Source organism: Ischnura elegans, chromosome X (assembly GCF_921293095.1).
Source record: "Ischnura elegans chromosome X, ioIscEleg1.1, whole genome shotgun sequence".
Taxonomy (NCBI): domain Eukaryota; kingdom Metazoa; phylum Arthropoda; class Insecta; order Odonata; family Coenagrionidae; genus Ischnura; species Ischnura elegans.
In genome coordinates this window covers 9,288,084-9,314,899 of record NC_060259.1, presented here as the reverse complement: position 1 = coordinate 9,314,899, position 26,816 = coordinate 9,288,084, and the positions used below count along the sequence as shown (strand labels likewise).

At 38.7% G+C, this 26,816-nt stretch overlaps 1 protein-coding gene across 2 annotated transcripts in view; it reads right to left on the bottom strand.

Annotated features, from left to right (window-relative positions):
* LOC124171061 overlaps positions 1-26,816 on the bottom strand; it is a 78,181-nt gene that overhangs the window by 37,718 nt on the left and 13,647 nt on the right. For both annotated transcript variants that reach the window (XM_046550210.1, XM_046550209.1), the window contains exon 3: positions 15,222-15,357. In XM_046550210.1, the coding sequence (XP_046406166.1) occupies positions 15,222-15,357 (136 nt within the window). The remainder of the gene's footprint in view (positions 1-15,221; positions 15,358-26,816) is intronic.

The following is a 26,816-nucleotide window of genomic DNA, read 5'->3' as shown; positions in this document are numbered from 1 at the left end:
CAATGCTGAAAATAGTTGAATATAATTCAGTTGAAAATTTAACCAGAGAGTTGCATCACTTTTTGTTGTGACACCATGGTGAGGCAATATACTTTTTAATAACCAATATAACTGAAATTTGGTTCCCTCAACCTCTGCTAAAGTATAGAGCTCTTTATTTACAGTGATTTCATTGAAAATTTCAGGTAAAAACTTTGGAGAAGCAGTTTTTAGGATTCTCGTTTGGGTGAATTGTTTCCTCGTAAGCATGCCATTATAGGAGTTTGGTGTGGAAGCTGCTGTCACCAATTGCTTAACGGAAGGAAATTAGTTCCAAGTTTAACATTGTTTCTATTTTAAAAGAAATCAAATTAGCAATTCCTCTTAAAACATAACTGTTATTTATTTCAGTCATCTCTTTCTTCGAGTACGTATGTCCTCATGAATGTGGGGTTTATTTTTGTTATTATTTCTCTTTCACCAAGTGGTTATTTCCTAATATATGTCGTGTTTGCATATTTAGTTACTTTTCGTCATTCAATAAAGTTATTTTTCAATATCAATGTCGATTTCGTTCATTTATCGTGCATATGAATGCCTATAGCGCATTGAAATTAGGTACTGTTAGTTCACAATAGCACCGATAGAGGGAGTGTCGTCATGTTTACTTTGAAGCTCCACAGATGGCTCTGATGTCGGAAGTTTTACCCGGAAAAAGTACGAATTTTACCTGTGTTTTACCATGAAATTACCCGAATTTTACCACTTAAATTTACAGATATTTTACCCGTCACCAAGCAGGTTACCCATCTTTTACCACAATTTTACCCGTGTAAAATTTGGGTAATAATGGGGTAAAATATCTTTTGTGCTGACTGGGATGGATATGTAGGAAGTAATGGCTTATCTTTGCCAAAAAGTTCCTTTCTTAATTTCACAGAAAAATAATTATGTGAACATTATTTTAAAACAATTTCAAAATTATTTTACACACAATTTAAAATAATTTTGAAATAATTTGATAATTATTTTCTTATCATTTTAACATAATGGTAAAATCATTTTAACATAATTTTCAAATAATTAGGTCATTATTTTGAAATCATTTTAAAGCACTCATATAAATTTTCATTGCTACATATAATCTTAGTCATACCAGTGTGATAAAATAAACCAGCGGAAAAATTCTCATTCCTTTGAGGTAAATGTGAATATTTGACAAGTAGCTTTACATAAAACAAGTGATACAGAAGATTTTGGGGACTTTTTATAACAAAAATGAATCCCTTTTTTCAAAAGTGAGTTTGAATTTCATGGTCTTGAAATCCACAAAACTGTATTTTTTGGCAGTTTTCCATAATATTTCTAGAAATTTAAAATAATGAATTTACGCAAAAAATATCCCAAAATGAAGGCATATCATCAAAAAATGGACGTTGAATGATCCGAGAATGCAATCAAGGAACATCTGAAAACACTCTCAATATGTGCTTTATTGCATACTAAAAAGGGATAAGGCCTGAGTGTATGACTTCAACAATCACATCCGCTTTCTAATCCAAACACGGACATCTGATTTCGATGTTTTCAAAATGTCTCTGGTGATGGTGGGCATTCAGTGAAAGCACGCAGATAAGGAGATTCTTTAATTCTCACCATGCTTGTACTACTTCCTTCCAAATATTCACGCATTTTAAACTATCAAGTTGGCAGGATAATTGTTAGGTGGGAAAATAGGTATTTATTTACTGTTTCTGGCACAGTTCGTATTTTCAAACGTGTTTACTTATATCATATTAACATAACAATTAATCATTTTAAAAAGAGGCTGAATTAGTTACAACGTACATATTTTAAAAACTATAATTCATACCTCATACAAGAGTAGGACATATTTTAAACTTGTGTTAAAATCATTTTGAAATGATGAAAAAAATATTTGTAACGTTGAAACAGAAAGAGCTAATATGTTTTCAAAATTATGTTAAAGTCATTTTAAAATGTTCTCGCAATATATTTTAAAATAATTTTTACATAAGATTTTGCTACTTGGGGTAATAATGCTAACCTACTGAAATCCATGTCCCTTATAAGGAGCTGGCCAGGCCCATGCTGGACCCCTTCTTAGGGCAGTGGACGGCCATGGCCAGATGGTGCCAGCACTATGCATGAGGAAGATACTACTAGGGGGCACCAAAGATTTCCAGGCTGGAGGGCGCACTGGGTGTCCCGGTGGCCCAGCATGGGCCTGGAGCTGGTTCCAGAGTTTGCCACTTCCAGTCGCACCAGTCCAAGCCAAAGAAACTACTGCCCATGAAATAGCCTTGCATTCATTGTTGCTGTACATCGAGTAATCGTGAAAAGGTAGAGCATACCTTTAGTAAAAGCAAGATTCCCATTTCTTTCTGAACTGATGTGCTGTGATTCAACATGTTGGTCAAAGCGTTTAACCCTTTCACTGATGTGGACGTACTTTTCCTTCCTCCCTGCCATGCGGTCAGAACTTTCGCCGAAGCACTTCGAAGGGTCGCTAATCCGCGACCCTATCCTCGACCAGCTCAGCCACGCAGGACCGTCTCCTCGACCCTACGAGCAGGCAGTTAACCTCCCGAAAAGTGACCTCTGACTGCAATTAGAAAATCAATCACTCAATACGATCATCAAAAACTTATTGTTTTCATCGCACTGCTAGCCAATCATGCAATCAACTACGTCTTTGAACCGTGTTTCTGCGATGTAAAATAACGGTTTTGTTAACTTTGCTAAAATGGCCATTTTTCCGGTTGTCCGCAGCCACGTTTCTAGAAAAGTTAACAAAATCGTTATTTTTCATCGTAGAAACACGGTTCAAAGACGTACTTGATTGCATGATTGGCAGGATTGCGATGAAAACAATCATTTTTTGATGATTGGATTGAGTGATTGATTTTCAAATTGCAGTCAGAGTGGTCCCTTTTCGGGAGGTAGGCCCCCGCTGGTAGGGTCGAAGAGACCGTCCTGCGTGGGTGAGCTAGTTGAGGATAGGGTCGTGGATTAGCGACCCTTCGGAGGGTGTACCACACCCATCCTGGAAGTACCTGCTCCATGGGCCCAGGAAACGCATTTTAACATTTTCGCCGCATGTAAGGAGTAGGTTTTCGGAGATTGAACAGCAGCGAAAGGGTTAAGATATTTGAAATGTATCCTTGAAGTCGGCAGTACTGATTCAAAGTTCGCAGCAATTTCATTTCTGCTATCGTAATCAGGGTTCCCACTCTACCTAAATAATGAAATTCATGGTTTTTTTCAGGTTTTCACAGTCTCAATGTCGTCAAATTCATGGTCCGTTTATAAGTGAAAAATAGGACAATCACCGGCCGTATATTAACTAAAAATTAACGTACGCGACATACGCCATACGTACGAGACATATAATGTAAACGCAGCAATAAAAAGTGATATCTGTTATGACGCCAACGTTTGGAAAATTCAGGGCCAACTTAAGGCCCAACCCAACCGCGCTCTTGCCCGGACGCCGAATACCATGGCCTCCTTTAATATGCGAATGCCCTTAGGACCTTCTTCCGTCTGAACACTGGAAGTCCTTTGTTAATTCCTCGTGCCTCCGAGAGATTGTTTTTTGCGCACGTTGTTATTACCGCACAGTAACCAAATTTCCCTTACCCAATCTTTCTGAGATCGCCGAAAATATTTATAAATATTGTTTATAGAATGTAATAAATCAAAAAATCAATTTCATATAACTACAGTGGAACCTCAATCTATCGTTTTTCAGGGGGATGGAAGAAAAAAACGATGAATGCGGGAAAACGATCGATGCTGGAATGTTTGGATAGGTTGCCTATGTCCCAGGAAACGCAGGATTTTGGAGCGTAATTATGATATTTGTTAAAGGATTCAAAGAAGATTTTGGCCAATTACAGGAATACTAGTACTTTATCGAGACACTTAGGTCATATTGTTGATTCGAATAATATCTCTTTCAAATATCCTGCCATATTAATAGCCATGAAATGTTTTGCTCTAAAGAGAAGGCAACTTACACATTCTTTTCTAATTATCGTAGTGCCAGATGAGTAGATGAATTCGGATTGTTAGTAGGGAGAAACAAAATATCTTGAGAAGATATCCCTTCCTCAGAAACTCTTACAACTGAGACTTAAAGTATAACTCGTAAATTGATAACTGATAATAACCTGATATCCTGTTTTCGGAAAAATGCCACATTAACTGCTGAGAAGCTCAGCTACGAGGTATTGAGTTTCGCCGGAAATCATCATTGTATTTTTCCAACTATTTTCTTGTTTTAAATGCTTAAATAACGTTAGAAATACGTCGTGTTTGGTCTCATTCTATTTAGAATTACGTGCACTTTACAAATATTTCAATCTAATAAAAGTATAATACCAATTGACGATATTCATTGTTAGACACCTTTTGGGCTAATAAGTGATTCATGCAGCAGTTGACCTCCAGAAACTGGGAACTTTGAAGCAGTTACGCTGAAAAAGGTCAGTGGGTGAGAAAAGGGGGGGCGCGAAACACGTTTCTATTGTTCTCATGTAACTTGATATTTTTTCGAAGCTAAGCCTTCGTAATATGATCCCTGGGCGAGCTGAGACCTTTTTTTTTATTTCGGAGGAAAGCTTCAGAGGGAGGAGGCGAGTTCTGAGTGGCGGGGGATAGCGGATCTTGGAAAATGGGCTAATGTTACTATCCCACAGCACTCCCTATAGTAATTCAATCTCCTGGGGGTGTCTGTCGTTATTAGCCATAAACAACACTTAGTAAACACTTCGTCTAATTTTCCCCTGTCGATATCTGTAACAACAATGCCTGTTCGCTGTCTGTTTGAAGTCTGTTGATAGCCTGTTGGAGATTTAGTGAATTTAGAGTATAAACAGCCTACGAACAATCTCGGGCCACACACAAATAGGAACAACTTACGAACAGCCTTCCAACAGTTTGTACTCTGTTTGCAGCTTGTTCCTTAACAGGCAGGCAACAAGCATTTCGGGAACAATAGTGAACAAGCTCTTAACAGGCAGGGGCCGGTTGGTTGTATGCTTCAGCATACAGGGAACAAACAGACAACATTGAACAGGCGCTCAACAGACAGGGTCCAGTTGTTTGTATGTTTCACCGCACAGGGAACGAACAGACAACAGTGAACAGGTTCTCAACAGGCAGAGACTGGTTGGCTGTCCGCTTCTCCCAACCAGTGGCGGATTTGGGGGGGATCACTGGGGTCGTGACCCCCCCAAATGTTATTAATTTTTAAAATTTTTTTGTAGTTTTATCGTATTTTTTGCTATTAATTTTTCTCCATGATTACTTTAAACTATTTAAATTGTTCAACTTCATCGGTTGTTAAGAATAAAGGTGAAATTTTAAGCTCCAAAATGCACTTTAACATGGATATTTTTAAAAAGTTAACACATGAGAATGCACCTCTTTTACCAGATCATGAACCCCCACCCCTTGAATCTGAATCTGCCCTTGCTCTTAACTGGGAACGAACAGACAGCAGTGAACAGGCTCTCAACAGGCAGGGGCAGGTTGGTTGTGCGCTTCACCAAACAAGGAACGAACAGACAACAGTGAACAGGCACTCAACAGGCAGAGCCGGTTGGTAGTATGTTTCACCGCACAGGGAACGAACAGACAACAGTGAACAGACACTAAACACCCAATCGATTTTGGTAAAAATAATGCCTGCTCATTGTCAGTTTGGAGCCTGTTGGAGATTTAGAGAACAGAGTATGAACAACCTACGAACAATCCAAATTTAATGGAGTACAAGGAAGTTTAATTGAATCCAAAGAAAATATTATCCACTTAAATAGTAATTATATATGTTTGAATTCATTATCACGATTACCACCAACCACGGATGACGGCAAATGAAGTGAGCACGCAAATTATATCAGCTATCTGCACGGCTTATGCACGTAAAATACTTTCCTTCGCCAATTACAGGCAGGGGACGGTTGGTTGTATGTTTCAGCCAAAGAGTATATACTCTGCGGTTTCAGCGGACTGGAAACGAACAGACAACAGTGAACAGGCACTCAACAGGCAAGGGCCGGTTCATAGTCCGTTTCACGATACAGGGTACGAATAGAAAACAGTGAACAGTTGGTGAACAGGTTCTCAACAGGCACGGAAAGATAGCATGGTGCTGCCACCTACCTATTGAAGATAGCAAACGCAAACAATGACACCGATACCCGATACCGTTATCCAGTCAGTTTACGAGCACATGGTCGACTGTATTGTGGTGAAGTTGTTGGTTGTGGAGAAAACAGTTATTTATATGAGTATTATTTAACTTGTGCTAAATGCCCGCAGTGTTGTATTAAGTAATTCGTGCATCCATTCAGTGATAGTGAAAGTCTTGAAGTGATATTTTTTCATGAGTGTGTTTATTTAGTAACCTATTGTGTGTCTTAAGTTTTTGAGCAATTACTGATACAGGCGGTCCTCGACTTTCGTACACTCGACTTTCGTACAATTCGCACTTTCGTACGTTCAAAATTGACACCTTTTACTTGACTTTCGTACGCTAAATTCGGACTTTCGGACGTTGGTTTGTAATTTTTTTAAAATTCCCGCGATGTTTATTGCGCATCCCAACATTCAATTGTATCAAATGGCAGTATATGCGAACAATACGAACGTATGTAATAAAGGGAATGGTTAGTAGTTGACTCTAATTTAGGTGATTAATTTGGGAGAGAAACTGCCTGCTATAGGCTCCTTTATCAAGAGAAGAAGAAAGCCTTCATTGAAGATATTTTTCAAAAGAAGTTGACTAGACATCATCAAATGGCTTTCAATAAAACTAGTAAGATCTTCTTTCTAATTGTGTTTTTTCGTTTTAGTGCTGTTTGATTCATGTACACCTTCAGCAACGATATTGCACGAAATATCATCCGAAGTCCGTTTGTCTTTTGTCTTTTTTGAATAACATGCGAAATATACGCGATCACGAATATGTCACCTGCCAAATGTCGAATTTTGGTGTAAAAATTAAAAGGTATCCAGAGTGCGGGTTCAACAACTACATTTTATTATGCTTCTTGATATGTCTTTTTATTTATAGTGGACGTAATAAGTGGAATGCCAACTTAAATGCCAGGAGGAAGTTTCACTCGATAGCCAACGGAGTTCTTGTTTTCCAATCTTTTATTTACATTTTCTGCGTATTTTCGAAAGAAATTATAGATGATTTGAGGAGTTTTATTAAAATATTATTAAAATTAAGTCAATTGAAATGAATTCCGTGAAAAAAAGGTTTTAGTACGTATTTTCCGCTCTTTGGGAACGTAACTCCTAATTAGTATGGAAGTCAATGGTTCGACTTTCGTACATTCGACTTTCGTACATTCGACTTTCGTACATTCGACTTTCGTACACGTTTTCGGGAACGCATTGTGTACGAAAGTCGGGGACCGCCTGTACTTGTATTTAATATGTATTATGCGTACGTGTGTTAAGTTGCCAATAAGAACCGACAAAAATTGTCAGAGGACTATGTTTCTTGTAGGTTTGTTTGTGAGAAGTGTAATCATAGTGTTCATATATATTTATTAATGGCGTGTTTCTCTTTTAAAATCACACGTATTATATTGGCATAGTGCAGAATCTGAATTGTATTACCGTATAAGCGCGTGTAAGAGGCACACCTTTTTTCCCAGAAATTGCAGCCGAAAATGGGGGTGCGCCTCTTACACAAACTTCTTATCTTCTCCCCCTCCCATTCTCCGGTCGCAATTCTAAGGGGAACTGAGTGGCCTTGGTTTTCAGTGTGAGTCAGTCATCTGTAATCCTAGGTCAAAAACAAGCGGCAGGCAGGGGAGTTTCTCCCTTAGTGACGTTTTTTTAAAATGCTCCTATTTGAATTTCTTGTAAGCATTACGCCGTCCCGTCGGTATCTCAGAGGTGAGCATTGAAAAGATCGCGCGGGGTGATTTGCTCCGGAGGGCGCGCTAAATTTACTGCCACGAGTGGGCATCCCACGGCATTTATACTGCATATAGTAATCGCTTATCAAACGTAGAGAAACGCATAGTTTTGAAGGAAATACCTGGTTAGTAGTCAAGATCTGTCTTGCCGAGCAATTTTCATTACGCTGAGCACGTGATTTTTCAAAAATCATCTTCAGACGCTAATATGAGGATTTTTACAACTGAATATTATATTGGTGTCAAAACCTGCGCTTTAAAAAATTCGAACGAGTGTGCTCATTGTTGGACTAAATTGTAGATATAAGAAATAAGAAATGCTTATAAGTGAAGAGCGCAAAGGAGAGGTCAAGGGGAAGGAGCGCGCTCCCTCCCCTCCGTATTTCAAGCTACGAGGCTATGAGCGAAGGAGCAAGGGAAGAACACGTCCGATCTTGCATGTGACGTCGTTGCCTTCAAAGCGAAGGGGCGAAGGCGCAGCAATGTGATATATGCAGTTTGCGTTGCCTGAAGTAACCAGTCCGTCTCGTCTTGTTTCAATGCGCTTATGCTACACTTGCTTCTTCCGAAAGTGTGCTGTTTGGAGTATTTTGAATATTAGTAGCCTTGTTGTAACTATAAATCTTTGTGTCAAAAAATTACAGCTAAAAAAACTTAAATTCTGTCAGATATGCGTCGTGTTAGATCTCTTTCTTTTTTTGAACCTCGTGCGTGTCATACAATTATTGAAAGCTATCGAGATATCTTTGTGCTCAGTAGATGACTCGCCTAGCATTTGGCCTCCAGAAACTGGGAGATCGATCAAGGTCAGTTGCTGAGACGGGGTAGGGATGAAACACGTTTCCATTGTTCCCCTGTAACTTGATATTTTCCTATTTTCCTGTGAGGTCTCGGAAAGGAAAAAAAACGGCAGAGGCATTGGCTGATGGAGGGCCGAGTGTGGCTCCGTTAAATCTACGACATGGTTATTATCCTACGGCGCTCAGATTGCCCCGATTGTTGTGCAATCTCATGGGAAGGTTCCTGCTATGTGCCTGATGTGTTTTGCCTTAAAATTTTCCACGGCTGCAATTCTATTGCAATACTGAGAGAGCATTTATATAAAATTGTTCGTGAGTAGGACAAGCATCGTAGAGCAACGGTGTATGCAAAGAGAGGATCGGAACTCTTTCTACTCCCTCTAATGCCGCTATTACCGCCGCAGTTATCAAAATTTCCTCTTTCAATTAGTATTAAAAGAGGAAATTTCGATAACTGTCGAAATTCCAGGCATACGTCTGCAACACCGCGTGATAGTATAAAAAAAATGCTGCAAAATTTTTTTCTTCATAGCTTCGATGCTTAAAATAGGGGTGCGCCTCTTACACACGCTTATACGGTAATATAAGGAAGTATTTCTTTGATAAAGACATGTGAAATATTTGTTGGTGTAGTGGTTGTTCTGTTGATGATGAGAAAGCTTGGTTTTCTATTATTTTTCTACAACTATTCAAGATTTTTATAACTGATGGAAGATGTGGAAAAGCACAATTAAAGTTTTTATTACAATCATTCAAATGAATTTCAACTTTGAATTCTGTTTACATAAATTATCTCTTGTCTATTATGTCCAAATTAGCAACAGCGAACAGGTAAGGAACAAAGTATGTGCCTAGGGAGAGAACAGACAAGTAACCCTTTTCACACAGACAAGGAACAGACAAGGCGATCCAATTTACATTCTACGAACAGTCGCCTGCCTGTTCTCTCTTGGTCAAGGAACAGGGAACGAACAGCCAACTGAACAGACAACGAACAGGCGTTATTGTTACAGAAATTGACAGGGTCGTTAAACGATGGATGCGGGAAAATTAAACGACGGGACCGCGATCTTCAAACGATCCAAACGAGGTGAGCGTAGTCTATTGAGAGCTATTGCCATAAATTGAAAGCCTATTTGCCGTAGAAATGTTTCCTTAAGTAAAATTCCAATGGCAAACTCACATTTCTAAGCATATGGCATGTGCCCTAATTTCGTGTGGGAACTGAACTTTGAGTTACAAATCAGATAATTTTCGTAAATGGTTCATTCTGGGTCCATTAGAAATGCAAATTATTTCATTCGTCCTTTTCCGAATACAAGTCCATCCCAAGCTATCACTGAAATTAAAACGCTTAGACAAAACAACAGACTTCCGCCATTAAAATGGAAAATATTGGTCGATATGTCATCATATAGTACGGACCAATTACTACACTTCGAATGTTTGCGTGTAGAGAAATGCGTAGTCTGCACGTGCCAGCCCATGAAACATGACTAACATACCAAATTTGACCAGTAAATCGTAGTATTATTATCAAAATTGAGATATTTTTAAGGTTTCATGGCTAAATTCATGGCTTTTTCCAGGTTTTTTCACGGTGGACGAAATTCACGGCTTATTCACGGTTTTAAGGTTTTCACGGTTGAGTGGGAACCCTGGTAATGCATAAATGTGATGTAGTGGCTAGTCTGTTTTCATTTCAGTAATTGGTTCTATAAACAGCCAAAAGTAGTAATTGAATGTATTAAAAACAACAAGTTATGGTCCCAGATGCTTACAGAAGCGCCTCCTCTGATATTGGGGCAGTTTAAGCAGGAGTGTGCTCATTGAACAACATGGCAATGGGTGCCAGTTGTGAAGATGGACTAGACAAAGACCAGAAACTGAAGGATGACAATTACTATGCCTGGCATATTAAGGTAAGGGCACTTCTGGATCAACAAGATTGCTTGAATGCAATTGACCCATTATTTGGCAGAGAGGATTTGAGTGAATAAATTAGTCCTGGTGAAAAAAAGAACTCACAGGCATTATCTCTCATACGTAAGTGATAAGTAATAAGTATATTAACTATATTGGGGCTTATAAATCACCAGAGAGAGCACAGAAGATATTACAAACTCACAATCACGAATTCAGTCTCATGAAGCAAATTAATTTCTTGGGAGATTTTTTTACGTTGAAGAAAGGCAATTCCATATCCATGACAGATTATGTGTACAAGCTGCAAGATTTAAGCAGGAAGATTAGCAATTGTGGCATAAAATTTGGTGAGCATACTTTGTCCATACTTTGGCTTAGAGGTTTTTCAAAGGAGAACAAAAATCTTTTGGAACATCTTCCAATCTTATATTCCATTGTGGCATACAATTTCCACCATGGAATGTAAGGAGCATCTAAAAATAAACAGTGTTATTTCTAATTTACTGACACAGGAGAAAAGGTAGAATAGAGAAATGAACAATGGCAAAGAAAAAGATTGAGTGTTAGCAGCCATGAATGCCTGAACGCCTATCAATAAGGAGGAGAACAATCAGAAATTGCAAGAGGAAAGAAAGGAACAGGAATCAAGTAGAAATATGAATAGAAGAAATACTCCTGCTAAAAGTAAGAGTCAGAAGTTGTACAAATGTTACAATGTGTAATTTTGGCCATATTAGAAAGGATTGTAGGGAATTGAAAGAATTTTTGGCAGAAGAACAAAAGAAGAAATCGTGAGGCGAATCAATATCCACAGTTAGTTGCATCCTTGACATACATGGTGGATACAGCTAAAGCCTACTGTTCAATTGGGAAGAATGGAAAGCACAAGAGGAAGGAATGGTTTCTGGATTCCTGTTCATCTCATGACTCCCATGAGAAGTGATTTTTATACTTAAAAGAAAAGAGTTTATATGGTTTTAATACAATGGGTAACAGAGATGAAGCGCTGATTGCTGGAACTGGTTCAGTAATCATTAAATGCCTGAAGAAAAAGGACTCAATGTCACATTTCATGGTGCATTGTATGTACCTGATTTAGAATCTCGATTGATGTCAGTATCGCAGCTTAAAAGTTAACACATTCAATGCGGTTGATATTTTCGCCGTAACCTCCAATGACGGATGGGTGATTTTCCTTCATAACGGTGGTGTTGGAAGTAATACAACAGAATTTGCAATTTTTTTTGTTTCTATTTCTCGCAATTTGTAAAAAACGTTAATGACATACATGTACGCCACCCGTCACCAGTAATTGACAATACACGCAACCTGCATTACACACATGCAATTTTACTTGTATGAAGCAGTAAACTTTTCATATTTCCGTTTATAATACTTCTTCTACCGTTGATGCCTTAGGTTAATGACGAAAATATCTTGGAATTAGTCTTTACGTGTAATTTTTTTGTTTCAAAGGCCGCAGATTTAATTTTTTCAAGTCACAGAAGTAGAATACACAATGAACGGCAAGAAAAATATAAATTAATGAAATAAACATTTTTTTAATCAAAGCAAATCTATGTTACCTCAGAGTTATTGCAAAATTGAAACATTTCAATAAAAATTCTTACAAATTTTTATGATATATTTGAAAGCAAGGCCTTAGACAGAGCCCTGGTTGACCTTCACATTCTGGGCAAATCGTAGTCACAGTCCTACGGATGCCTTCACAGTTAGCGGAGAAATGAAGAGCCTGCATAATTCCTAAAAACCTATCACGGCACATTTTCTCCCGAATATCGGTACTCGGTAACTCTGACCTCCTCCAATCGTTAGAAATAGTGTTAACCCTAATTGCGCCCATGTGGAGAAGAAGGCCCAGCTAAGTTTCCAGTGCTCCCTGCCCAACGGCTTCCAACCCGTTATGCCCTTAGTGAGGGCCCTTGGTGAAGGATTTCGGAAGAAAACGCTTTCTGCATTTTTCTCCGTATACGAGAGGATTATTTCAAAGAAAATATCATTTGCAAGTTGAAATAATCACTGGGAGTGCCGCTGGTAGGGATCAGGGACTCCAACCTTGAGCCTTAAAAATTATCCAGCAAAATAGTACAATTTGTGTAATGGAGTGTTGCATATGTGATTAATATGTTAGTTTTTATGAAAAGTAAGATTCTATCTGTACCTAACACTAGAACGAATTAATGACCTACAAAATGAAACCGCCATAATGAATGGAGGACAATTAATTGATGTGGAGCAATGACTGAGAAAGTATGCCGTAAAATTAGGAAAAAACCCGAAATATGTAAAAATACGTAATTTGCAATAATGATTCTTAAAATTATTAATTAAGTATAAAATACGACCTTAAGGACCGCATGGAAACATTTTGAAATAAAATAGTGAGTTTTGAGATGGGAATACATACTTGTTATTAACAAAAACTAAGTCTGATTATAATTCTTGTGGTTGTACATAAGATATGTATAAATTAAAAAATAAGATAAAAATACTATTTCAAGGGAAAAAATAAAGGTTAAATGCCGTAGGTAATGCTTAAAATGCCTCTGAGTTTATCTATTCATTTCCGCAATTTCATTTACAAAGCTAAGGAAATAAATACACGAGTAAAAAAATACAGACCAATACTGTACATAATGTAATGCAGTGTTGCATACGCGATAAATGTTATTTTTTATGAAAAGGAAGAAAATCTGCAATTAACCCCAAGACTATGAATAACTCGGAAAACGAAATAAAAGCGAAATGAATAGAGGATTGGTAATTGACCTAGAGAAACGAATGAGAAAATATGCCTTGAAAGTAGGAAAAAGACCCAAAAAAATCACCCAGGATAAACGTAATTAGCAATAACAAAATAAGTTCCTAGAAAAAGAAATTCAAATATAACATAATTAACTGAAGCACCGCACTAAGATCATTTTTTTATAATGTAGTGAGTACGAAACGGGGATAAATATCTTTAATAAAAAAGTTAGTCTAATCATAATTTTTGTGATAGCACATAAAATATGAATAAATTAAAAAGGAAGGTAAAAAAGCAAATTTTTAAAAATAATCCATTTGTAAGACATGATGGGATATTTAAGATAAGAATAATGTAAAAGAGGTGAAGGAAATGAAAAGAAAAATCTCAACCGGCCAAATTGTTACAAAAATAGCACTCAAGTAAACAAAAAAACACTAAAAATGAAGGAACATGTAGAACTAGAAACGGACACTTCCGCAATGGTGTAAGGTCACTCCCGAACTGCAGGAGGGTGAAAAAGTAATGCTAGGCGCATAAGGATGAAATGAATTTTCTGCCAAGAAGAAAGAGTTATAAAAGTAAAAGAGTCTAAACTCTTGGTGTAAAAGAGTCTAAAACATGCCTTAAAACAAAAAGTATAAAAATACTACCTTTTTTTATTTATTTTTATTGAAAGCAGAACATTTAAACTACCCCCTGAGAAAGTTTAAAGAAAATAAAAGGTGGCTTTTTTTAGTAATAAATTGCTAAATAATGACTAATTTTTATTGTTTAAACTAGTCCTATTTGTTTATTATTGCTTCAAATGACTTGCAAGTTATGCCATAGTGTGCATAAATGAATTCTCTTCAAAATGAAACAATAAAAACTGCATTACAAGCCATGGTTCCTTAGTAATCAGCATTTATGTGATTTTTCATTTTTTACTCTGAGGCCTGACACTGCAATGTTCAAAGGACGGTAACTCTATGACGGTTCAGTTCTGAGCTGAGATAAAGTCATCATTATTCATCATAAGGATACTGCTTTCACATATATAAATTTCAGAGAAATCGGTGATGGTCACCTGACATGATTTTGCACTATCTGCCTGATTTGAAATGAAATCCCCCAGCTTTTAGATGAGATACTGAAGAGACAGAAGGTAGAGATGGAGTTAGTACTACGCAGGGAGGGGATGTTGAACACAGTATTAGAGGGTAGAATTCAAGAGGGAGAGGAAGGCAGAGAATAGGATTTTTAGAGAGAATGAAAGGGAGGAGGCCTTATTATGAATTGAAGAGAGAAGTCTATTCAGGGTGGAGAGACTGCCAGAATATTTCTTAAATACTACATGCAAACCTACCTTAATCATAACAAAGCTTTAATAATAATGATTCTCAAGTACTTACATTTCACAACTGCTTAAATATGTTTTTTACCATTGGCACGTGAAATTTGCAATTTTTGGCTTAACTAAGGGACTAGTGGTGCCTCAACTGACAACAGTTATGACTTGGGTTCATAAAAGGAACATTTTCCAAGACTCCACAGAGCCTGGTATTGCATTTTAAGCATCACCAATCACATTATTCATAAGAGTAACTTAAATTCATCCACAGTCTTAAAACTTATCACTATTTTTAACAACAAAAATTCAATATAAAAATACTTTTAAATTGAAACAAATTCAATGACCTAAAGCATTTTCATGTTCAACTATCAAAATTTAGCAAATTTGGTGAATTTTAATCAAACGAGACGATTTATCCACCTTCACGAGAAATGAATTCTACTTACATGAGATGTTGAAATGACATTAAGACTAATATCATCATTCCTAAAACAAGGAGAACTCCAAGGAAAAATGCAAGAAAGCAAATGATAGCCACCGCCCATACTGCCAATGCCAGCACTGTCTCCTCTAGGAAGTTATCTGAAAAGTAAAATACTTTGCCACTCTTATCTTTCTATTTAGGTCTTTCTTAGGTCTAATATCTTTGGCTGGTTGAATAAAATTGACAGAGAACATATGACTTTTACTTAAATTAGCATAGGTTGTATGAATACATATATGCATAAAAACGACAAGAATTATTCTACATAATGATTTATGAAAAAAACACAAATCATGGAGAACCGAGAGAGACATAAGGAGTTACATGGAAAATTGGTCATAATTTCTTTTTCTAAAAGCAAAAACTAACAAATATAAATCATGCCAAGAAAGTTACAAAATTCTACTTGGTTTTACATTGGGTCAAACTCTCCATAATAGCCTTTTTTCGGAGGAATACTTTTCGAAAATACTTTCAGTTGATAAGATATTGTCAAGCCTGGTCCAGTATTCATACAATTCTAATTTTGCTCTGATTGGTTGCCATCTTCACATATTTCCTACCTGTTTATAATACCTTACAGGTCTTCCTAATAGGGTAGTTTCCTTCATCAAAGAACATGAAAGGCATTAATTGCGACACATTACCCGCCATTAGTGTATTCATAATATACAAATTATTTGGTATTAGAGATCCCACTTTAGACGAATGTTAATGGTCAATTTTAATCTCATTTGAAAAAGGCCAGATTGGCACCCATGCGATGCCACTCCACATGACGTCACAGAGACCTAGATGCTATAAGAGTAGTCAGGAGTTTTACATCTTCTGAGATTACAAATGCATGCATGAGGCACAGAGCTCAGGGGAACATCTCTTAATAATCACCTATTAAAATTGCCTAAGGTCGGAAAGTTTCCTTCATTTAAGAGGGTGTTAATAATCCTTACTTAAGCCAAGCTCTACCTGCTAGCAGGGTACTCAGCTACCTGCTAGCAGCCTGCATCATAGCGGTGCTGATAGCCTTGCACCAAGGTGTCCTCACTCGGCAGCAGCCAGAACCAGAATGATGTCACACAGACTTTTCCCAGCATTCATACTTAGCCGTTGCGTTTTCGCGCGCTTGAAAGTTTTCACTCTTCTTTATATATATATATATATATATATATATATATATATATATATATATATATATATATATATATATATATATATATATATATATATATATATATATATATATTCAACCTCCACACCCTCGAATTGGCGTGCATTTGGCACTTTCAAGCCAATAGCTCTCCGGGTCTGAACGTTGCATCCTAACCCCTATTCCTAACTCCCCCTCCCCATACACCTCTCCCCTTACCCCTCTTTTCCCTTTTCCAACCCTCTCCTTTCCTCACCATTCATTCTTCAGCTGACGAAGAAGCCTGAAGTGCTTCGATAGCTTCGACGAGTTTATTTTTTCAATGTGAGTGTTTCTTTTTTGTGTCTCTGTGTTTATCGTTATTAACTTGAACTATTTATATTACGTGCCACGTGCATATCATATTTTCCAAAACATTGTGTATATATATATATATATATATATATATATATATATATATATATATATATATATATATATATAATATATAATATATAATATATATTATATACCGTATTTGCACGAATCTAAGACGAGGTTTTTTTTCCCTCCTAGCTCCTGCAGAAAAGAGTGTCTTACAATAGAATGCAAAATTCTCGATGTCAATCGGGTTGCATAATTTACGTTAAAAAAATTGGATACCTGAGTTTGCCACCTGATAGCTATACAACAAAAAATCAGCGTCAAAAATAGCTGAACAGTAATTTAGCTTATTTAATTTTGAGTTAAAGTAAAAAAAATCCATTTCAAGGCAGCAGGCGAAGATTCGGTGCATGCCGATCAGTCGCCGGGTGCACTTCTGCCGTATCTGCGAGATCGCCTGCTTTACCCTGGGTTCGGCTCCATTCCAGTTAAAGCTTGATCAACTCACAAAATGTTCGTGTCATTGGTTACAATTTACCTAAATTGTAACGTTAAAGCCTCAATGCCGTCGCAGGATAAACTGCTATAAAGTCGTTGCATTTTTCTCAGAGAAACGGCAAGAAGGCTACATGATTTGCCTCTGATTAGAGAGATTGATTCAGTTGTGATCCTGTGCCTTTCAGAGTATTACGATGGCAGAGAAAAGAAGTCATTACACTGACGCTTTCAAAACAAAAGTTACACAGTGGAACCCCGATCTATCGTTCCCGCATTGATCGTTTTCCCGCATCCATCGTTCGCCGTTTCTGGTCCCAAATAAAGTTCCACATAGACAATGTAATTTTTTCCCACATAGATTGCTTGAAGATCACGGTCCCGACGAATAATTTTCCAGCATCCATCGTTTGATGAAAATGACAACGAAATAAATGCAATGTGTCATTTATGGCTGATAGCGACAGGCACATAGTTTGAATCTTCCCAGGAGATAGAACTACCATAGGAAGAAGATAAGTGCCGTGGAAGAGCAACATTAGCTTATTTCCCAAGATCGCCGTTATCCCTCAGGGAAAAATGTTTGCTTTGCAACTGCTTTGGAACCCTTTTGAAACTGCTTTGGAACACCAAAATCTGCATTGGAACTGCTGTGAAACTCACTTCCACTCATTTGTACCAAAAATTAGAAATATGAAGACGTTTGTAACTCATTTGTGATCCCCTTTCGAACTCCTTTGTACAGAGTGTGTTCGTGTGGAACTGCTTTCTACACATTTGGAACTCCTTTTGAACGATTCGGCAGGATTTCCAGACGTCATCATTCGTATTGTAACTGCTGTGTACGGAGAAGATTCATATGTAACTGCTTTCTACACATTTGGAACTCCTTTTGAACGGGAGGATAGGATTTCCGGACATCATCATTCTTATTTTAACTGTTGTGCACTGAGAAGATTCATGAGTAACGGCTTTCCATACATTTGCAATTCTTGTTGAACGATTCAATAGGATTTCCAGACGTCATAATTCGTATTGTAACTGCTGCATACGGAGACGATTCATGTGTTACTGCTTTCCATACGTTTGCAATTCTTTGTGAACAAATCCATGCGATTTATATACGTCATCATTTGTTTTGGAACTGTCTTCTACGCACCAACATACCATGGCCAGGTTCAGTCTGATACGTTTGGTCGAGAAAACGGAAATTCTTTATTATATGCAATAAAAATGCATAAACGGTTTAAGAAATAATCGCAAGTCAGTTGATAGAAACGGAACTCCCAAATATTCACTCGAATGAGTTTAAAAATTATTCTATTTTCCTTGTTGCGTAAATCGTATTTTTGGGTCCGATTTGAAATGCGACAAGATTATCTTCACTACTTACCAAGAATCTTGGTTGTGTATAATAAAGGTATTCAATAATAACTTCATAGCGCTCGCGTTTTTTTGCGTTTCCAAGTATATTATAATCGTAAAAACATCAATGTCTATGCTTTCAAAGTATACTTCGCACATATAAATATTGAATTTTAGGGCATTTTTGCAACCTTTTTTTCATTGCTTTCGTTCTTTAATATTACCGGAAAAGTAGTATTTTGCATCGATTAATATACATAAAACATACCGATGTATTGTCTTCGCGAGCCCTAGGAAATGGTTTATGTCATATTTGGATCCGTATTTTAAAACTGAATTTTTTCGCCATGAATCCCTCCTTCGGCATTCGGGAAAAATATATTTCAATGTCGAGGTAGACAAGTTCGATTACCCGGAAAGGCCTTTTTTTGCATTTTCCATTGAATTTTCAGATATTTAACATGATGGTTTTCAAGAAAAATGATCCAGAAACGAAGGTATTTCACTCAAAAATGGACACAGAATGATCCACATCAACCACGTAAGATCGGAATTAAGCTCTCGATAAGGACTTTCTTGACCACCAAAGTGACTTACCCCTCACTCCGCAAAATGAAAATATGAAACTTGTGTTAAGCTTGTCATGCTTGAAGATCCTTCGCTTATGACTAATGCTTTGGAAAGCAATGGAGCTATTGCGAAATGATGGCACTGCCGCACTTCAATTCGCAATATTCATCTTACTTAAATTTCCGAAACAGACTAAAATAAACTTCAAGAAAATTGAATACGCCATCTTGAACTGCTACAAAGCAGGTGGCATGGTGTACAAATGAGTTCCAAATGGGTGTCCAACTGGTACAAATCAGTTTCAAAACGGATGAACGAGTGGTACAAACGAGTTCCAAATTTAAATCCAAATGAGTTCCAAAGGTTGAAAATTAGTTCCATAGCAGTTTCCAATGGAAATCCCAAGCAGTTCAAAATGTGTTACAAATGAGTTGATGACATGGTAGGACGCTATGACGTCATGAACTGCTGTGTGCCGTGTTTCAATTCCACAGCAGTTCGAAAGCACATACAAATCAGCGGTTACAAAGCAGATAGATGACAGTTCCAAATGACTTACACAGCAGAAATTTTTCCCTGAGCCCCCTCCATTCAGCACTCGCCTCCCCCCTCTGATGCTTTCCTCTTCACAATAATCAAACAAAAGGTCCAAGCTCGCGAAGGGATCGTATTACGACGACCTTAGCTTCGAAAAAAATATCAAGTTACACGAAAACAATAGAAACGTGTTTCACGCCCCCCGCCCTTTTCTCACCAACTGATCTTTTTCAGCCTACCTGCTTCGAAGTTCCCTGTTTCTGGAGGTCAACTGCTGCATGAATCACCTATTAGCCCTAAAAGTGTCTAAGAATGAATTTCAGCAATTGGTATTATACATTTATTAGATTGAAATATTTGTAATGTGCACGTAATTAAAAAAAGAAGGAGATCAAACACGACGTATTTCTAACGTTATTTAAGCATTTCTAAGCAAGGAACTTGTTGGAAAAATACGATGGTGATTTTGGCGAAACTCTATATCCTCGTAGCTGAGCTTCTCTGCAGTTAATGCGGCATTTTTTTCTGAAAACAGGATATCAGGTTATTATCAGTTATCAATTTACGTGTTATATCATAAGTCTCACTTGTCAGAGTTACTTCTCTGTACAGAGTACAGAGTTACAGGATATCTTCTCAGGATATTTTGTTTCTCCCTACTAACAATCCGAATTCATCTGCCTATCTGGCGCTACGCTAATTAGAAAAGAATGGGTATCTTTAGGACAAAAAATTTCATGGCGCAGTCATATGGTCTTGCTTCACCCTCTGCAGTATGCTCTGCGTATGCCGTACGCGATAGCATCAGTTCTGAACTTCACCTCGTACGATCGGTTCCCTGCTTTCCAGGGTGGCTTGGCTTCAAACCACCGAGTGTTTTCCGTATGGGTTTAATAAAGTCAGGTCTCATTTTCACTAGTTTAATTTTATTCGTCTTCGGAGCATGGCCCTGCTGAAGAAACTATTAGTCGAATAAACAATATGACCTAAGTGTCTCGATAAAGTACTAGTATTCCTGTAATTAGCTAAAATCTTGTTTGAATCTTTGACTGAATATCATAATTACGCGCCAAAAATACTGTGTTTCCTGGGACATAGGCAACCTAGCCTAACATTGCCGCATTGATCGTTTTCCCCCATTCATCGTTTATTCGTATCGTTATTAGGAAAAAAAAAATTCCCTAGAGGAGTTCCAAAAAAGGGGGGTCGTCTTAGAATCATGTTCGTCTTAGATTCGTGCAAATACGGTATATAGTATATTGTAACCGTACGGGTGCCGTCCCTCCGGTACACTGAAATATAAAACTAATGTGCCAGGCTAGCGTCGTCGGCAGTGGGCCTTGAAATAGGTTCTCCATGAAATACGTGGCAGGTATAGAGGCGGACGTACGGAGGTTATAAGTTTGTAACATAATCATTTACGATATAATATTTCCTGGAGTTTAGGTCAATTTTAAAACAAGTTTCAGCCAACGTTTCGATTTTTTTTAAATCATCATCAGGGCTATGTAAGAAAAAAGTATGAACAATATAAAATACAAAGATTAAAACGATACACAATATTTATACATAAAAAAAGGTACAATCGGGTTTTTTATATGATAATATAATAATAAAATATAACAAGGTGTATGTTATATACATATATATATAACATACACCTTGAAAACAATACCTTCAGCACCTCCATCCACAAAAAACCCACCAACCATGAACACCTACACTCCGAGCCCATCGCATCTGCAAAAATTCACCATCTCTTCAAAGAGCCACACAGAACCTAAACCATGTTCTCCTCAAACGAGAGTATCCAGAATCCCTGCTTAAAAAGAAAATACCCTCTCCCTCCGAACAATACACCCCACGCACCAAAAAAGAACAAACTAGCAAACTTAATCTCACCACCACATTCTTCCCTGGCACTCAAAAAATTTAAAAAATATTAAAAGATCTGCACCCCATCATCAGCAAAAACAAAACCACAGCTGCCCTTCTTCCATCCTGCCCCTCCATTGCCTACAGAAGAGCACCTAACTCAGGTAATATTTTAAAATCCACCCGCCCCCTCCTCCGGCACACACTCCCCCCACTTTCCTCCCTGACTCCATGCAACCGCCCCCGTTGCAAGTGCTGCCCTCTGCTACGCCCCACCACTTCACCTGTCATCAATAGATCCTCCTCCACACCGTCTTGTACTTCCGTCAACGTTGTCTACAAGCTGCTTTGTAATTTTTGCCCCTCGTACTACATAGGAGAATGCACCACACCCATATCCATCCGAATGAACAACCACAGGCACTCCTGCAAAACCCCCCCCTTTCATGAACCCATCCCCATTCACACTGCCTCACACAATAGTTCTTTCGATAAATGTTTTTCCATAACTATCATTGAAATTCTGCCAGAAAAGGCAACCAACATCGAGGTGAGAACGAGGAAAATGGCACATATTTGGGTTGAAAAGGCGTTTGAAACGCCCGGGCTGAACATTGCCCACTAAGAGTCAAAGCAAACCCTACCCTCCCTTCCCCCCCTCTCCCCTTCCCCTTCTTTCACCCCCACTACTTCACCAAGGAGAGCTACTGGAGGATCTGCCTGCAGCAGTTCAGCAGCAGCACTTTCAGCACTGAGGATAGCGGGTCAACCCGCTGAAACGTTTGCAAGATTCTTTGTGAGTGTCCTTTTCTATGTGTTTCTATGTTTTTATTAGTGTTTATTTTGTCCGTTACATACTTATATATATAGACATATATATATATATATAAGAACAGAATGGAATACACAAAAAATTTTGACCGACCTCTTAACTTTGAACATATTTATTGATGTTTTGTTGCTAAGGTATTGCCACACCTAGGTTACCATTAATTTTGATGTATTAAATAAAAATTAATTTTACTGAGGTTATCGATGTCAGTTTTTTTATTACAACAACTTTTTGTTTTTGAAATGTAAACCATTTCCTTGAAAAGTCTCTTTTTCAGTAAACCAATAAATGAGTTTTGATTTTGAGTACGCCAAAATTTTAGATAATGAGGTTATATTGAAAAAAAATACTTTTCTAAAAAAGACTATATACGAGGGCTATCCAGAAAGTAAGTTACGTTTTGGTGTGTAGATCGCTAGAGGCACTTTTTGACAAATGTGACTACATTGTACAAAAGAGGGGAATCTTCTAAATAGAATGAGAGGGGAATAGGCTCAGTAGCCTTGAAAACAGAGTCACAGTAACTCGTTGAAATGGAGTCCTCGACGTCGCGTCCCGCCACCTCGGTGCCTGTTCCGTCTCGAGTTGTTGTGCGCGGAGTGATTCAATTTCTTCATGCCCGTGGTTTCAAATCGGTTGAAATTCATCAACAGCTTGTTTCTGTGTATGGAGAGGGTGTAATGAGTGAATTAATGGTGAGGAGATGGTTTCGTGAATTTAAGGCGGGAAGACATTCACTTGAGGCCGAAAGTGGAAGAGGCAGACCCTCAGTAGTCACGGACGAACTTGTGGCAAAAGTCGACAGTGCTGTACGCGAAGATCGCCGTTCCACTGTGGACGAACTCCATAAGTGTTTCCCTGAGATCTCACGATCCATCATTCATGAGATTGTCTCAGAAAAACTCGATTTTCGAAAATTTTGCGCCCGACGGGTTCCGAGAGAGCTAACGCCCGAACACAAGTCACAACGAGTGGCTGCAGCTCGTGAATTTTTGGGCCGCTACAGAATGGAGGGGGATCGTTTTCTTAAGTCCATAGTCACTGGAGATGAAACCTGGGTGTCGCACTATACCCCAGAGAACAAAAGACAATCCATGCAGTGGAAACACACCACCTCCCCAAGTGCGAAAAAATTCAAAGTTGTCAAGTCCACCAGGAAGATCGTGGCCTCTGTTTTCTGGGACCAAAAAGGGATCCTCCTGATTGATTTCTTGCCTCAAGGAGAAACAATTAACGCCTCCCGGTATTGTGAGACTCTGAAGAAGCTTCGTCGGGCAATCCAAAACAAGAGAAGAGGAATGCTGACCTCTGGTGTGTGCCTTCTCCACGACAACGCAAGGCCTCACGTCGCTCGATCCACTACGGAACTTTTGGATCAGTTCGGTTGGGATGTTCTGACCCATCCACCTTACAGTCCCGACTTGGCCCCTTCAGACTTTCATCTGTTCACCAAAATGAAGGAGGGATTAGCTGGAGAACTTTTCACAAGTGACGAGGAAGTGAAAGAAGCAATCACCAACTGGACCAAGGTGGTGGCGGGAAGTTTCTATGAGGAGGGGATTTCAAAGCTGATTTCTCGGTATACGAAGTGCATTGAGGTGTCTGAAGATTATGTGGAAAAATAATACATATTGTCAAAAACATTTCCTGCAAGTTTAAATTTTTTTCAATAAAAACTCGATTTAAAAAAGAAAAACGTAACTTACTTTCTGGATGACCCTCGTATATATATATGGTCTTTTTCTTATATATAGTCAAAACTTTGAATATATATATATATAATTTCACCAAAATGAAGGAGGGATTAGCTGGAGAACTTTTCACAAGTGACGAGGAAGTGAAAGAAGCAATCACCAACTGGACCAAGGTGGTGGCGGGAAGTTTCTATGAGGAGGGGATTTCAAAGCTGATTTCTCGGTATACGAAGTGCATTGAGGTGTCTGAAGATTATGTGGAAAAATAATACATATTGTCAAAAACATTTCCTGCAAGTTATGCATATATGCATATCCTGTGAATTTATATGCATATTTGCGCTTAAGGCGTCGTGTGAATGAATGAAGTAGTGTATCGGCCATATTGGCTTATTTCACTTGGGCTCAGCGTGCCCCGAAACGCATGTTCCTGTCTCTTTCCTGCTATCGTGTGAGTGTGTATCTTTCCTTTCATCCTTGTGTCCTCGTCCATTCCTTCTGCTGGTGAGTGGTGAGCTGCCCCAGTGCCATCTATTGGTTACTCTTGTGGGCCAAAGCAAAGGGAGTTTACTGTATATAAACCCCCGCCGAAATCATGGTAAATCTAAGCGTCCTGGTAGCGCAACTGGTAGAGCACCTGGCCGGCAACCAGGAGGTTCTGGGTTCGAGTCCCAGTCAGGCCGCATTTTTACCCTCTGATTTCTGGCTTTTTCCATCTACCACAGCACCGTTGTCCTTGTCCTTTTTCTATTCCATGTTCCTTTCCCTTTCTTTCCTTACCTGTGAATTTATATGCACATTTGCGCTTAAGGCGTCGTGTGAATGAATGAAGTAGTGTATCGGCCATATTGGCTTATTTCACTTGGGCTCAGCGTGCCCCGAAACGCATGTTCCTGTCTCTTTCCTGCTATCGTGTGAGTGTGTATCTTTCCTTTCATCCTTGTGTCCTCGTCCATTCCTTCTGCTGGTGAGTGGTGAGCTGCCCCAGTGCCATCTATTGGTTACTCTTGTGGGCCAAAGCAAAGGGAGTTTACTGTATATAAACCCCCGCCGAAATCATGGTAAATCTAAGCGTCCTGGTAGCGCAACTGGTAGAGCACCTGGCCGGCAACCAGGAGGTTCTGGGTTCGAGTCCCAGTCAGGCCGCATTTTTACCCTCTGATTTCTGGCTTTTTCCATCTACCACAGCACCGTTGTCCTTGTCCTTTTTCTATTCCATGTTCCTTTCCCTTTCTTTCCTTACCTGTGAATTTATATGCATATTTGCGCTTAAGGCGTCGTGTGAATGAATGAAGTAGTATATATAAAAATAAAACTGAAAGACTTTCGTAGTTGTAGCTACTTCATCAGTCAAGGAGAGAATGAGTGGGGAAGGAGTGTGTTGGAAAAAGGGAAAAGGTGGGGGGAAGAGGGGAGGGGTGTATTGGGGCGGGGCTAACTCAACAAGATACATTCAGACCCGGGTTCTTGGTCTCGTAGTGTAGTGTATCGGCCATATTGGCTTATTTCACTTGGGCTCTGCGTGCCCCGAAACGCGTGTTCCTGTCTCTTTCCCACTATCGTGTGAGTGTGTACCTTTCCTTTCATCCTTGTGTCCTCGTCCATTCCTTCCCCTGGTGAGTGGTGAGCTGCCCCAGTGCCATCTATTGGTTACTCTCGTGGGCCACAGCAAAGGGAGTTTTCTGTGTATAAACCCCCGCCGAGATCATGGTAAGTCTAAGCGTCCTGGTAGCGCAACTGGTAGAGCACCTGGCCGGCAACCAGGAGGTTCTGGGTTCGAGTCCCAGTCAGGCCGCATTTTTACCCTCAAACATAATATATATATAAACTGTTCAAGTCAATATCGATAAACACAGAGACACACAAAAGAAACACTCACATTGAATAAATAAACTCGAAGCTATCGAAGCACTTCAGGCTTCTTCCTCAGCCTTCAGCTGAGGTGCTATCGAAGCCTGAAGTGCTTCGAGTTTATTTATTCAATGTGAGTGTTTCTTTTGTGTATCTCTGTGTTTATGCATCGATATTGACTTGAACCATTTATATTACGTGCCACGTGCATTTCATATTTTCCAAAACATTGTATATATATATTATATATGTATATATATATATAATATATACAGTGAGTACTCGTTCTACGTCACCCCGGCTAACGTCATTTCGCGATCACGTAACGAATATTTTTAGACCGTCACTCGTTTATCGCACCTACGCTTCGCGATAACGTCAAGTCTTTAAAATTTCGCGCGAAAAAAAAGGCGAAGCGGCGGGCGTTGCAGGTTGTTCGTTTTGTGGGCGGTAATGCGGTAATACAGTCAGTCTAAACGAAGTGTAAAACGGTGTGTTTATTCTTAATTGCGATTACGGTTTTAGCAAAAATTTCTGCAAAATGAATTCTTGCGTAGGTGCGCAAGGTTTTACTTGACATAATGGTTTTCAGGAACCTAAAAAGTGATTTCGAGGCATTTTTCCGTGTAGAACTCGGAGTTTTTGTCATCACTTTTTTCGCCGTGTTCACAATAATTTTGGTTCCCGTAACTGCGACGATGTTTCAGCGATGATGATGCCCAGGCGACGCTCGCCCGGGCGACCACCATAGCGAAGCCGAAAAGCAAATGCTGGAAGATACAAAAATGGAGAAGGATTTACGTCACTGCTGCTATTGTCGTCGATGAA